Source organism: Sorex fumeus, unplaced genomic scaffold, assembly GCF_029834395.1.
Source record: "Sorex fumeus unplaced genomic scaffold, SorFum_2.1 ptg000037l, whole genome shotgun sequence".
Classification (NCBI taxonomy): Eukaryota; Metazoa; Chordata; class Mammalia; order Eulipotyphla; family Soricidae; genus Sorex; species Sorex fumeus.
In genome coordinates this window covers 15888200-15903621 of record NW_026606094.1, presented here as the reverse complement: position 1 = coordinate 15903621, position 15422 = coordinate 15888200, and the positions used below count along the sequence as shown (strand labels likewise).

At 40.7% G+C, this 15422-nt stretch overlaps 1 protein-coding gene across 1 annotated transcript in view; it reads left to right on the top strand.

Annotated features, from left to right (window-relative positions):
- The first annotated feature begins 4598 nt into the window (after window positions 1-4598).
- TES (testin LIM domain protein) overlaps window positions 4599-15422 on the top strand; it is a 37890-nt gene continuing 27066 nt past the window's right edge. The window contains exon 1 of the mRNA XM_056118236.1: window positions 4599-4778. Coding sequence (XP_055974211.1) covers window positions 4752-4778 — 27 coding nt within the window. The 5' untranslated portion in view covers window positions 4599-4751. The remainder of the gene's footprint in view (window positions 4779-15422) is intronic.

Here is a 15422-nt window from a genome sequence, read left to right as displayed (position 1 = left end):
CTATCATGAATAATCTACAATTTCCAATATTTGGTCAATTAAAAATGTTTTCACATCATAGTTTACTCTGACATCTACTAGTACCTGCTTACTGTATTTTATACCCCTGTAGTATTATTTGTAATTGAAACCAGATGCTGATAAGTAATATTAACTAAATGAATATCACAGGAGCTTTTCTAACTTATGTCGATAAGTAGCTAACATCTCAAAAGAGGACTTTTGGGACAATATTAATAATTCAGAGAGGTTAATTAGCTTTATCTTTGCCTCATTGTATATAAAATACCTATGGGTATTTATTTCCTAAATGTTTATAGGTATATGTAGTTTTATTGCGTATGTGATTTTATGCACATACGGGCATTATATGCTTTATCAGTGATCAGTGTGTCCAGCACAGATGTTTCTTTTGACCACCTGACTCAGATGTGTTGAAAAATTGTAAGATAGAAAATTGAGCCTATTATCTTTAGAAAATTTCCTCCTTTGGTTTTCTCCTTAATGAGTTAGTTACATTAATCACATCAGTCCACAAGACAGATTCCTGAGTCATTCTAGAACCATTGCAGAATCTCTCCTGAAGATAATCAATGTCCATTCCCCTTACCTCCCATTATCATTGACTACTCTTTTTAATTCTCCGTACTCATTTGCAACTGCTTTACTTTGATCCTATCCTATTATAAAAAAAAGTTACAAATATGTTTTATAAGTTTAGCAATGATATACTTTTAATTAAATGCAATAGGTATTGACTGTACTCTATAATTTGACATTTTGACCAAATATAATTTCTTCTTGAATTTCAAAATATTTCCATATCTTTTTTCTTGATGTCATCTCTGAAATCCCATCAAATAATCCCCCTGTTTATATTACAACATTTGTTTGGTGCCATAGCTAAACTGTTTAACTGAAAATTTTCCAATTGTGAAGTTCCCTGAAAGAGACCAAATTGTCATAGCTAAACCTCATGATCATGGAGCTTATCTTGGGTAAACTTTGGGCCAAATATTTTCAGATGATTTGGGAAAGTAGTATGGGAAAGTTGAACTTTAACTGGAGAAGAAAAAATTATAATCCATTTCTGTCATTCCATCTTAGTTTATTAATAGGCTAAGGAAAACATCCAAGTTATAAATCAATGCTCTGTTGAACAATGTTAGTAGCCAAAGAATGAAAGATTTCAAAGTGCTTCCTAAAAGAAATTTGAGGCATTTACCAAAGTTTCATAGGCCAAGGTGCCATCTGAATACAGATGGAGCAATAATACTTAGAGTGTTGGCCTTGCATGTAGCCAACCTCAGTTCAACCCATCTTGCAGCTGCTCACCCCAGTTTAATCCCTGGGACCATATATAGTCCCAAAATTCACTCAGAGTACTCCCTGAGCATAGAGCCAAGGGTAAGCCCTGACAATAATAGGGTCTGATAAAAACAAAACAAAACAAAAATCCCTTCAAAACCAAAATATGTATATTATTTCGTACATTTTACTTATTTTCTTTTATATTATTTATTTGGTTTTGAGGCCCCACCTGGATGTGCTCAGGACTCACTTCTAGCTCTGTATCTGGTATCACTCAGGGCAGTGCTCAGTGAAACTTGTGTGATGCTTAGAATTGAATCTGGGTTAGGCCGCATGAAAAACAAGGGCCTGTCTTGGTGATCTCCCTTTGAATCCTAAAATTTATCTTTCACTACTATAACATTGGGCTGGAGCGATAGCACAGCGGTAGGGCGTTCGCCTTACAAGCGGCCAACATGGCCGACCCGAGTTCAATTCCTCCGTCCCTCTTGAGAGCCCGACAAGCTCCTGAGAGTATCTCGCCCGTACGGCAGAGCCTGGCAAGCTACCCGTGATGTACTTGATATGCCAAACACAGTAACAATGAGTCTCATGATGGAGACGTTACTGGGCCCGCTCGAGCAAATCGATGAACAACAGGAGGACTGTGACTGTGACTGACTATAACATTGATTTACAGGAATGTAAATGTTACATTTTAGGGATACAAGGCTAGTATACCATGCCACCATCAAAGTGCCAATATCTGTTCATCACAGTCTATTCAATACTTTCAGCCCACTCCCTGCCTAGCTCCTCACAGAAAAATTAAGTTCTGTGTTCAGAGTCTTAGAATTTGATTTCTTTGGTAATTGTCTATTCCCTTGCTTTGTTTCTTTATGTACCACAGAAGAAGAAAATCATCTTGTGTTTTTCTTTCTCTTTATTTTGCATAGCATCGCTCTCCACTTTCATGTATGTTGTTGCAAGACAAGACTTTAACTTTGTTAGCTGAGTAATATTCCACTATATATATATATGTATTACATCTTCCTCTTATCCACTTATCTGCCATTGGGCATTTGGACTGTTTCCTGATTATTCTAGATAGCCTTTATGCGGATATATCTTGAAAATTAATGGGGTTTTTTGGTGTGTATATTGCATAGCTACATAGAAATGGAACTGTGACTCAATATTGAAGATTTAATTTTTTGAGATGTCTTCATGCTTTTTTTCATAGAGGCTAAACCAGTTTATAGCCTCACCAATAGTGAACAAGAGTTTCTTTTTTCCCATATTCCCACCAACACTTCTTGTTTGTAGATATTCTGTTATAGTCATTTTATAGGTGTGAGGTTATGTTTTATTGTCATTTTTACTTCCATGCCCCTGGTAACTAGTATTGATGAGCATTTTTCATGTGCCTAACAACCATATGTGTCTTTTGGTGGGGGAGGAGAGATGCTACACCCAGTGCTACTCAGTACTTTTCAGGAACCACTCCTGGAAGATTCAGGGGGACATAAAGGGTGCTGGGGATCGAACATAGGTTGACCTCCTGCAAGATGAGCACCCTACCAGCTGTAACATCTCTCCCTCAGAGATATGCATATCTTTTTTAGTGAAGTGTTTGTTCAGCGTTTCTCTTTTTTGTTGTTGTTGCTGCTGCTGCTGAGTTTTCTGAGTTCTTTACATATCCTGGATATAAACCTTTTGTCAGATGCATGGTCTGCGCATATTTTCTTCCTTTCCGTAGAATGTCTTTTTGTTTAAAGTGTGATAGTATCTTCTATGCTGCAGCAGCATTATAGTTTTATGTAATTTCATTTGTTTACTTTTGCTTTTATTTTCCTTACAGATGGAGTCAAATCACTAAAGACTGCTAAAGTCAGTATCATGGAGTGTTTTGTATTTCACATTTTTAAAAAGTAGGTAACAAATTTAGAGGTCAACGGCTGTCTGACTATTCCAACATTTTGTCATCATCACAAACTGGAAAAAAATTCCGTTACTTCATCTAAATGCCACTTTTCAGTTCCAAACACTTTGAAGACAGATGTTTAGACTCATTGGCACTAGTTCTGTACCCAGAGACTATGAAATTGATCACATCCATGAACCTCTCTGGCCCTCAGTTTCCTGCCCAGTAAGAAGGCTTGACTTGGTAATCTTTCGGATTCTTTCCAGGTCTGCCAATACAATGACATTACTTGCAATTGTGTCTGTGTAAAGTCATAAAACAGATCCAACTGAGTTGTGTTTGTGCGAGTTATACCTGCGAAACTTTCATTGCTCAGACAGGAGGTCTACTATTTCACTCATCAAGGCAAATCTTTTCTTCTAAGAGAAAGACACAACTGCTTCTGCAATAATTGGGATCATTGCTTGTTTGGGAAAAAAAAAAGATGGCCTGCTCAGAAAACACTGAAGGTATGTGAGATGAGGTCTCTATTTTTTTTTTTTGGTAAAATTTTAAGTAATCTCTGTATTTTACTATTTTTTTATTTGTTAATTTGTATTTTTCTTATTGAAGGCTTTCCAAAGTATATAATTTATTTTTCATTTTTTAATTTAATTACTGTGAGGCAGTTACAAAGCTGTCATGTTTGAGTTCCAGTCATACAATGATCCAACAGCCATCCCTCCAGCACTGTACATTTTCCACCACCAATGTCCCAGTATATCTCCCTCCTGGTCTTCCCCTTGCATCTAGGGCAGACAACTTCCTTCTTACTCTCTCTTTCTCTTCTCTATTAATGCAAACCGTAATTGGTTGCAATACAGATACTGAGAGGCTAGAGTTGAGGTTCCTTGCTTGGTCTTGCAACATTGGAGGAGGAAAACATTGGGGGAAAAAGACCAAATCCAGAATTTTTTTTTTTTAATCTCTTTGCCTTGAAAACCCAAGGAGCAAGTAGGAGGTAAGTTAACTCTCGAGATCACATATATACAAAATAAGCTGCCAGACTAGAAAGAGCGCTTCCTCATACGGAAGGGAGGTGGGGTTGGGGGGAGGAGAAGGTGGGTGACAAGACAGGGACCCAGCTCTTAGAGCCCAAGGGCGCTGAGTCCACCGCTAGGGCGCAAAGCAGGTCGTTGATTCCGAGAGGGGGGGGGGAGCGTTCCCAGGAGGGCGCCGCCCCGGACGCGGCCCCGCCCCTCACCTTGCCGGCGCCGCCCGGGGGCCCGCGAAGGTGCGTGCGGCGCTCGGTGATTGGTGGCCGCCCCGCGCTGCCCGCCTGCCATTGGCTGCCGGGCCCTCTTTGTTCCCGGTTCCACGCCGCAGGCGGGCGGCCGCACCACCGGGCTGCGGAAGTTCGACGGCGCCGGCTGAGTAGCTACGGCAGCGGCGCTCGCGTGCCCAGCACCTCCCTCCCGGTACCCGCCGCGGAGCTGGACGCCGGATGATCTTGGCGTGAGGTCACGGACGGGAGAAAGAATCCTTCTGACGGAAGAGCATGGACCTGGAGAGCAAAGTGAAGAAGGTAGGGCGAGGGTGGGGGTTGGGGGGTGGGGGGCGTACCTGCGCGGGCTGTGCCGCCCCTCCCTGGGCTGCGGGCGGCCGGGCGGGCGCGCGGGGCGGCCGGGGTGGGGGGCGCGAGCCGGTCCGTCACCCCCAGGGCTCCCGGTACCCCGGTACCCACCCTTCCCAGGTAGAGAGGCGGGACCGAGCGGGTCCGGCTGGAAAAAAACCCAGAGAGAGAAAGAGAGAAGGGGGATGGGAGGTGCGGCGCGAGCCGGGGCGGGCGCGGTGCCGTTGAAGGTGTCGGAAAAGTCGCCCCTAAGACGTTTCTTTGGTCGTGCCCTTGCCCAGAAGAGCCGCGGCGGGGCCTCGGACGGAGGGAAGAGGGGGACGTTGACACTTTTCTTCCTCCTGGAGGAAGTTCAACGGGGATTCAGTTTCGTGTGGTTTGGGGGGAGCCGGTGCGACGGTGACAGCGTAGACTTTAAGAGTTGTCCGTCCTCTTGTCCTCTTGCCCAAGGCTGTCGAGAATGCCAAAAGGTGGCTGATCTTTCTTCTTTTCCGTTTTTTGGCTTGACTGTCCAGGGTCTGTCTTCCTCTTGAGAGAGTTCTCTGAGCTCCCCTGCCTGGCAGCTGGCTCCCAAGGGAGGATGCCACCCAGTGCTCGAGGGGACCCCCGGAGGCGTTCCCTCACCCGGCGGTCCCCCTGCAGCTTTTAAGACCTCCACCATCCCCACCTCCTGGGTCCCACCTGAACCCTTCCTTGGCTCGGAGAAGCCTCTGGTCTCTTGGGAGGAAGGGCAGGATGGGGACTAGACTGTGACTCTGAAAGAATGCTGGTGTCATTTCCCCAGCGGGAGTGTTTTCTGCAAGGTATCACGCTCCGGAGTGCTCATGGTACTTTGCTTACTGTGCTCTGCAGTGTATTGCAGCTTGCCTCGGCCCATTGCATGGGGAAGGAAGTTTTGCAGAGATACGGGTGAAACGTGGAGAGAACCTTTTTCTCCCACCCCTCTTCTCTTTCTGGCTCTGCTTGCCAACGTTGCTCTTCCTTCATCGGCTTGAACATTATTTTTCTGTTTCATGACCATAGAAGCAGGTTTTTGAAAATGTACACGCATGTGCAATGTATTTGGCTCATAAACTCTTAAAAAAAATGGAAACGTCCTATGGGAAAAAATAATTCATCCTTTATGAGTGAAGTTTATCATTAAAAAAGGAAATCCAAGGACAGGATAACTATGTATTACTAAGGGTATATAAAGATTGTAGTTTACTATCTTCCCATTTAGTGTTTTTTTTTTAATCTTTTAAAAAAGGATATTATTCTTTAATGGTCACTAGTACTTTTTTGTTTAGTCTTCCTTGCCGCTAGGACAAATTTTGTTAGTCTTCTGTTGAGCAGTGTTTATTTCAGTTTTTCAGTGGGGTGATAGCAACTGAATTTAGCACTTGCCTAAAGTCTTAGGAAACCTGTTTGTGCTTATGTATATTGATTCAAAATGTATCTTAATAACTCAGCATCTCTTAGGGGAAAAGAAATGAAGTTCAAAAGTTGTTTAGTGATGGGCATTTTTAGGGTATTTATACTGGGAGAGATTGATGGGTATGGGGAGTATGTATATTTAGACACTATGTACATTGTCAGTTTTGCTGTCAACCAAAACTGCTCCAGAAAACAAACGACTTAAAGTGAAAAGTCCAGGACAAGTGATTTTGGAATTGAGACTGAGTAGTAATTCTGGGGATTAAGAATCAAATACGCTTGTAAGGGGATATCATTTATAAAAAATTTCCTTAGTTTCAAAGTGTGGATTGTGATTTATAATGCACTAGGTGTAGGTGTAAATTTTCCTCCTCCATTTTCCCTTTATTTTAAATTAATTTTTAATTAAATTTTAATTGAATCACGGTGAGATACACAGTTATAAAGTTGTTCATGATTGGTTTTCAGACATACAGTGTTCCAGCACTCATCCCTTCACCAACACACGTTTCCCACCGTCAGTGTTCCCAGTTTTCCTCTTGCCATCTCTCCCCACCTCAGCCTACCTCTATCATGGCAGACACCCCTCACCCTGTCTTTTTCTCTGTCTTTCTTCCTTACCTTTCCCCCTTTACTTTTAAAAGTTACTCTCTTCAACCAAAATGCACTCATTCACTTCCTTTCCTCTCTGCATGCTCTCCAACCCCTCCCTCAAAGTAGGATTCCATAAATTTAAAGCTTTTATAGATAATTCTGGGACAAAAGCAGATCCTTGTTTTATGACCCTGTAAATCATTGTTGATTCTGAGGACAGATTCCCATGCAGTAAGTTGGAAAATACTAAAAGATGCCAAAAATGTACAGTTTGACTACTAACCATGCTTGGTCGAGCTTTGGACAGAGCTGATGGGCTATAGATTTGACAAAAAGTCATGCAGTGCTAAGAGTTCTGAGATTTCAGATGATTCATAATTTGGCCATAATCTTAAAAAATATTCTGCATCCCTTTTAGGAATTGTTTTCTAACACAGAAGGACGACTCTTGAGATTATTTCTGATCTAACAGTAGAATCTTCTCATTCTTGATTGGTGGGTTCTTAGATGGTTCCTCCCCCCTTGTTTCTGATTTGGGGAACATATAGAAGAAAAGTTACTATTTTGGATACACCTTTCCAAAAGCTGGAACTGACATTGGAACTGAAACAGCCGTGTCAGTAAAACCAAGATAGGGTTCTCCACCCCCACCCCCTATTCTGAAATCCTTATACAGCTATTGATTTCCAAAGGAATTTCCCTCTGGCCAATGGAAGACTATGATTTTTCTCTTTACTATTTTGTACAAAAAGAAAAATGATTGTTCTACAAGAAACTAAATAGATGAAAGAATGCTTGGTTTATTAAGGGGAATTTGGTGATCACATAATTTTCACTAACTTGGATTAATTACCAGCTAAAACCATTCTTAGAAGGATAAGGATTTTTATGGTTATGTGAATTCTGTTCTGTTTGAAGTGAGCAGACTATTGCTAGGATATGGGAGCTAGTGTGGTTATAGAGGAGTTGCTTTTTTTTTTTTTAAGTCTTAACCATTGTTTATAGTAGAATTTGATTTTTATGTCTTAGCCCTGAGTTTCCTAGATCTCTTTCTTATGTTTTCTGTCTTCATGTAATTAACTGCACAGGAGTCCCTGTGTCTGCCTGGAAGTGAAAAATTAAAACAATAGCTTTTGAGAAGCAGAGAGTGAGTTTCTCATTCTGCTGTAAACGATGTTATGGCCCACAGCCAGCTGTTCTCCCCTTTCCTTTCTCTCTCTTTATTCTCACTCTCCCATGAGAATCCTCTTAAAAAAACCGAAAAACTCGCAAACCATACCAGAGAAAAGTGAACTTTGTAAATTTCCTTATACTGTCAGGAATTGCAGCAGCACTTTTTAATTTTACACCTCGTTCATGTTTTGCCATTCTGGCCTTCGTCTTTTGATCTGTCCAACATCTTGCATATTTTTCTTAAGACTGTTTCTTTTATTTTTAGAAGATGAGATGCACTTGTGAGATTACAGGTCACTGGAAATCTATTTTCTTGGTGTTCACACTTGTTTGTTCACATGTTCACGTTATGTATATGTGTATATAGTGAAAGCAGGTGATAACTGAACCATAAAGAGGATTTCTATTAGAAATTAGAATGAGCCTTTTCTCTTTGGTGCCCTCTGATTGAAGTGGAAAAGGCAAATAACTGGTGACCTGGATGCTCAAATCTACAGTTAAATTCTCTGCTTGAAGCCCTGCTTGCTGTGCGAATCATTGACAAGTCTGGGGGTAATGGGAGGGCAGGGGACTGCCATAGCTCTGCCTTAGAAGCAGTTACTCTGTCTTTCGGAACAGTGCAGAAGAAAGTAAAGTGGTCCTCAGCGGGGCTTTTATCTCTTGTAACCCATGGTGTGATTCATTACATTAATTGGATATGAAAAAGTCACTTTCTCTAACTTGCCCTGAATATTGGTCTGAATAGAACTGTAGTAGGTTTTCTATTGATTTTATTCCTTTATGCTATCCTATGAACTAGAATTTGGGGTTTATATCTCTGCTGGCTATTAGCTGTGTAGCATCACCTTACCTCCAAGCTTTGCTTGCTCAAATACAGCGCTAAGATCTTACTTTACCTTTAAGATGTCTACCCCTACTTGACAAATAGCAGTGATCTTCAGAAAATCTTTCTTCTCTGCTAAAAGTAAAATACCTTCCTGCAGAACTTCCAAAGCACCTTACCCGAAACTCATAGACACTTACCTTAACTTATTTATTTTCAGCCTCACCTGACAGTGCTCAGAGGTTACTTATGGCTCTGCACTCAGGAAATCACCCCTGGTGGTGCTCGGTAAACCATATGGGATGCCTGGGATTGAACCTGGATTGACTGCATGCAAGGAAAAGGCCCCATCAGCTGTGCCATCTCTCTGGCCCCTCATCACTTTTTTTTGATTCCCTACTTAGGTTGCAGGTTTCTTAAGTGATGATTCAGTCCTGGACACACTCAGTCCAAAGCCCTGAGCTGGCAGCCCTACACCCTAAGGCCTGACATCTGGGGGAGTGGCCATGTGTGCTTCCCCCACCCCCTGCTGGGTGTTGCCCCTATACAATTAATTAAAAAAAAATCACACCTGCTGTAAAGTTAAAAGGAGAAAGACAAACTCAATACGATTTCACTGTTCTGGAAGAAAAAAGAAAACAAACCTGCAAACAAAACAAAGACTTAGAAGATTAAAGAAAAAACTTTTTGTAAAAGGAAAATGTTGGTGGATAAATAGGGTCAAAGGGGTCAGTCTTTGTTGATGAATGGAAACTAGAATTCTGCTCATGAGCATAGTGCAATGTGTATATATTTTTATTTGCAAGTGTGACAGCTTGTTAATAAACTAGTATTCAATAAAAATACATGTATATGTGTAACACTGTAGCGCTGTCCTCCCATTGTTCGTTGATTTGCTCGAGTGGGCTCAGGAACTTTTCCATTGAGACTTGTTTTTACTGTTCTTGGCATATCGAATACGTCACGGGTAGCTTGCCAGGCTTTGCCGTGTGGGCAGGGTACTCTCAGTAGCTTGCCCGGCTCCCCGAGAGGAGCAGGGAAATCAGACCCAGGTCGGCCTCGTGCTAGATAAACACCATACCCACTGTGCTATCGCTCCAGCCCATGAATATGCGTAGTTTTAATTAATGGCATAGTATATAAATGTTATATACTTTCGTGAGAAAACCTATAGACTAAATTGAATAATTTCTTTGCCGGCGTCAGGGGTGGGGGGGGACACAAGTGATGTTGCTTCGAGTGGACTCCTGTCTCTGTCCTCATTTCTGGCAGAACACATGTGGTGCTAGTGACCAAGCCCCAGTCCACCAAATGCAAGGCATGCCTTACCTGTTGTACTGTTTCTCTGCCCCTTGAATACTTTCTTTTTAACCTAACACATTTTTCTTTTTCATATGGCATTTAAATAATTAAGTTTAATTGAAATATGTGTAATGAAGCTGCAAAGGTTTAAGCTGCTCTATTAACAATGGGGAAAATCTAACAGTAATTTATGATTTCTCTAGTTATCTAAGTACAAGTAAATGAACAATAATGTAGCTTTTATTGATTTTCTAAAAGTTAATAACTCCCCAAATTGAGTGGATTTATTAAAAAGTTAAGGAGTGCTTATTTGCTAAGGATTGTTCTAGAATCTGGGGGTATAGTGTCAACAACAAACAGGATAACTTACACCATAGAACTTACTGCTCCATTGTGAGGAATGAGAGAAAATAGAAAATAAAAGTAAATGATAGTAAACATAGCTACATTCGTACCTATTATTGAACTCTACATATTATCAGTAAGCTAGATTTCGAACGCAGAGAATGAGCTATTTTAGTGCTGAATCATAGAATTGGTTACTGGTTATGAACATTTTGTTATTAAGGGTTTATCTTAATGGTAAATGCAAACAAAATGAGAAAGCAGGTTTTATATATTAAAATGTGGAAAAGCTTATAAATTGATTTACTAAAATAAAAATCTACAGATGTACAAAGTACACAGATGAATTTACTTACTGATAATAAATACCTTACATGAGAGTCATTGTTGGGTTGTGTTTCCTGTTTGCAGTCATTACTAATTTTTGTTTGGTAACTGCTGCCATGGTAGCAGAAACTATGGTTTCTAATCAGTAACATACAGTACATACAGGAAATTATTATTTTTTTTCTTACCCAGTATATTCAGAGAACACAAGAATTACAAATTTTACAGTCAACTTTTGGAGGAAAGGAAAATTGTGAAAAAGACTAACGAAACTGAAAATAGGCTTCTAAACACAATTTTCAAAATTTTAAGGAGAGATAATTTAGTAATTGATAAACTCACCTTTGGTCTTTGAGTATCTTTTGAGTAAGTAACCCTATACTAAGATTTCCCTTAAGCTCTATTGACTAGGATTATTAGGGGACTAATTTACAGGTTATGCTTTTCAGCTGTCCAGCCTCCACTCTTCATTCTCCTACAGGAAAATGCCAATCCCTGCTTGAGATGTAGCTCAAGCAGTAGAGCTCTTGCCTTGCATGTGTGAGGGCCTGGGTTCCATCTCCAGCCCCACTGAGAGCAAAACAGCAACACTCAAACTTAGTTTTACTTGTTTCATTTTTCTTAGGTTCCCTATCCACACCCAGCTCCTCACTTACATAATGGGGAATTAGAGAAGAGGGTGAGTGACCCCAATTACTGTAAGTTCATGCTGTGACCCTAAAATGACATGTACTTTCCTTTTACTTCCTTCTTAACCCACCACCATCATCAGTATTCTTTTCTTGTGACAAAATTGTATCAGAAAAGAACAAAGTGATAAGAGGAAAGAATCAGAAGAGACTCATTAGATATACTTTAAGGAAACTCCTGTGGAAGTAGTTCATGTTTTTGTCACAGTGAATCTATAATCCATTGAAACTCTTAATTGGTTGAGTCCAGGTACCACTGCTATTGTTTTGCTCATTTTTAAAGGCGACTATAGGGATTGCCAATTTCACTTACTCTTTTGTGTGTGATATGCTAGGTATAGGATTCTCGAGCAAGGCTTGAATTGAGAGCTGTATGGGAGGCTCACAGAGAATGAGCTCTCATGTTTCAGGAAAGCTACTACAACTTCATGATATTGAATCTCTGAAATGCTGAGTAATCCCTAACTCACTAATGGTTCAGCCAGTGTCTATTATAGAGACATTCACATACCATATTTATTATTTTTTTAATTGAATCACTGTGAGATACAGTTATAAAGCTTTCATGTTTCAGTTTCAGTCATACAGTGATCAAATACCCATCCCTCCACCAGTGCACATTTTCCATTACCAATGTCCCTAGAATCCCCCACTCCCAGCCCAACCCTCCTCTGCCTCTGTGACAGACAATTTCCCCTCTACTCTCTTTCTCCACTTTTTGGCATTATAATGGTTTGCAATACAGATACTGAGAGGCTATCATTTTTGGTCCATTATCTGCTTTCAGCATCTCCAATCCCAAACCATCCCTCCAACCATCATTGACTTAGTCATTCCTTCTCCATTCCAGCTGCCTTCTCCCCCAGCTCATGAGGCAGGCTTCCAACTAGAGAGCAGTATTCCTGGCCCTTGTCTCTACTGTCCTTGGGTGTCAGTCTCATATTATCACATATCTTCTTATGTGAACACAAAGCCTAATGTAAAAAGAGACTGAAAGTCTGGCAGATAGGACTTCTTGTCCATAGGCCATTGAACTAGGCCCTACTTTGTTTGAAGATAAAGTGATCTTTTTTCTTTGCAAAATGATCACACAGGTGTTAAGTGAATTTATTTCCGTGAGCACAATATCCTGACAGTTTTGACATAGACTGAGCCATAAGTAAAGATAATAAGTTTGCTCTTTTGTTTATGGGGTACTGGCTCACAGTAAAAATGTTTGGTCACTGTACAAATGTTATTTTTTGTCATAGAAAAATTTTTAATTGGGACTTAAGTGTAAGTCTACACTAACCTTCTTATGTATCAATACTTCCTTTGAACTACTTCTTGCCCTGAACATTATGTTGTCAGAGCAAAGGTAGTAGTAGACAGGTAAGTAGAACAGTAAGCAAAACAGATCTGCAAATTGACTGCAATGCTGGCTACAGTGAAATAGATTCTGTAATATAGTGTTGCTCAAAATATCAGTGTTGTAGAACCATCACTTGATCACTTGACATCCCATTACTCATTGATTTGCTTGAGCCGGTGCCAGTAATGTCTCCATTCACCCCTGTCACGTGCTAGTGTAGCCCAGTGGCATCTGCTTGCTCCAGGAACACGAAGAGCCTCAAACTGTTCGTTCAGGGTCTTGATGAAGAAGTCTGACCAACTCATAGGTGGGCGGCCACGCGATCTTTTGACGTCCCCTGGAATCCAGTCAGTAACGGCTCTAGTCCAGCGGTCGTCTCCAAATCACATTACGTATCCAGTCCATGTGATTTTTGATGCATTGGCAAATGAGACAGCATCCCTGATTCTTGATTGTCCATGGAGGTTGGAGCTCCAGATTCCTTCTCTCACTTGAGTGAAGCGTGATACTCCAAGCATAGCTCTTTTGATTCCTCTTTGGAAGACCCAAATAGCGTTCTCATCCTGTCTTCATAGGGTCCAGGTCTCTGAGGCGTAGGTTACTGCAGGAAGATCGGTGGAATCTGACCTTGAAAGCATACTAAAATAAATGAAAAAAATTGAGTGACAGACGTTACATTACTGTCAATAATTAATTGTTCTGGATTGTTTTAGATTTCTTTATGTGGGTCATCCCGTGCTGCTAATTACCTAGGCAGCCTGAAATTTTGAGTAGCACTGTAATGATAGGAATACTGTCACTGTCACTGTCCTCTTGTTGTTCATCAATTTGCTCGAACGGTCCCAGTAACATTGTGAGACTTGTTACTGTGTTTGGCATGTTGAATACGTCACAGGTAACTTGCCAAGCTTTGCTGTGTGTGCGAGATACTCTCGGTAGCTTGCTGGGCTAACAATATTAAAACTTTACAGGAGACAAAAGACTCCTATGAAGGTGTGTAGAGGGTATATTATGTAGGAAACAATTCTTTAACTCCTATACAATAAGTAATGTTTTATTAAGCAAAGAAGACATTCTAGGAAGAATAAATAACTTGAACCAAAGGAGCAAGACTGAGAAAAGTTAGAAAATTCTTGGTGTTTTTATCATAAATACGTTCAGTTTTGATTCTTTTAAAAGACAAAGTATATGAACTGTGGTGATCTGTAGTTTTCCCAAAGTACAGCACTAACATTTTCAGTTTTGATTCCTCTGAAAGGCAAAGTACATATGATCTGTGGTAATCTATGATATTCCCAAATTAGAGATTTGAATCGAGGAAATCTTTTGCTAGACTGAATATTGGAGCCTGGCTTATTGCTGAGGAACTGTCTTTAGATATCTTGATTCCTATTTATACACCAATTGGTAATGTCCTTTCTTGAGTTAGAGGACTTGGGGCCAGGCTGATGTAGTGGGCTTGGCACAATGATTGGTTTTCCTCATTAGATCCCTGGATGCCTTGAAAAGGCTGGAACACCCAAGGGTGTGTCTAACTGCCAACTGCGTTTGAAATCTCTGCATGCACCCTAGCTGTTAAAAGACCAGTCTCAAAAGTTGAGGGGAGAAGTCAAGTATAGTGATCATAAATGAGGCAAGGCTGAGACTATTTAATACTATAGTGCAGAAATGAAGAATTTGAATATCCTCGAGTAAAATTATTAAATTTGGGGGATTAAATTTGTTTTTTCCTTAAGATCTCTCCTCTATCAGGAGTATTCCACTTCACAAACTACTGATATTCCAGAATTAAAAGTCTTCCGCTATCAAGGCTAAAGAGGAAACCAACCTTACAATAACCATTGCTTGATTTTTCAGCAAACTGCCCCCTCCCCAATCTAATCATTCTGTTTGTTTTGAGGCAGAAACTTCTCCAGATAGCACAGCAGACAGTGGGTCAGGTGCTAGCCTTGCACAGGGTCAACCTGGGTTCAATTCTGAGCAACCTATATGGTCCCCCAAGCCCGTCAGGAGTGATCCCTGAGAACTTCCAGGTGTGACAAAAAAAAAAAGGAAAACTCAGAATAAATAGTTGTTGCCTTAAGCCACTACAGTTAAGGGTGTTTTTTGAGGGAAGAGATCACAGTGCCAGTATTACTAAGGTGTCAGTCATCTCAGCCCCTCCTTGTGACAGCTAGGAAAAGTGTCTCAGAAAAGGCTTTTTCTACTCTCGATTGTCTCATGACACATGTACTTCTCTACATCTGAGAGAATACAGAAACCGGACACAGTACTTACTTGGACAGCATATTAGTTTTATGAGAATGAACTTTCTAATCTAAACAGTTCTCATGTTCGGTTTGTTGTTTGTTTTGGTGGCAGGCACACATAGCTATGCTCAGGGGTTACTCCTAGTTCTGCACTCAGGAATCACTCCTGGAAATGCTCAGAGGACCATTAAGGAATAACAAGAGTTTGAACCCTGGTTGACTGCATATAAGGCAAATGCCCCACCCGTTGTACTATTGCTCCAGCCGCTCTCATGTTTGTTTTTTGACTTGTTATTTCATCGAGATAAAGGAAAGTTAAGTTTATAC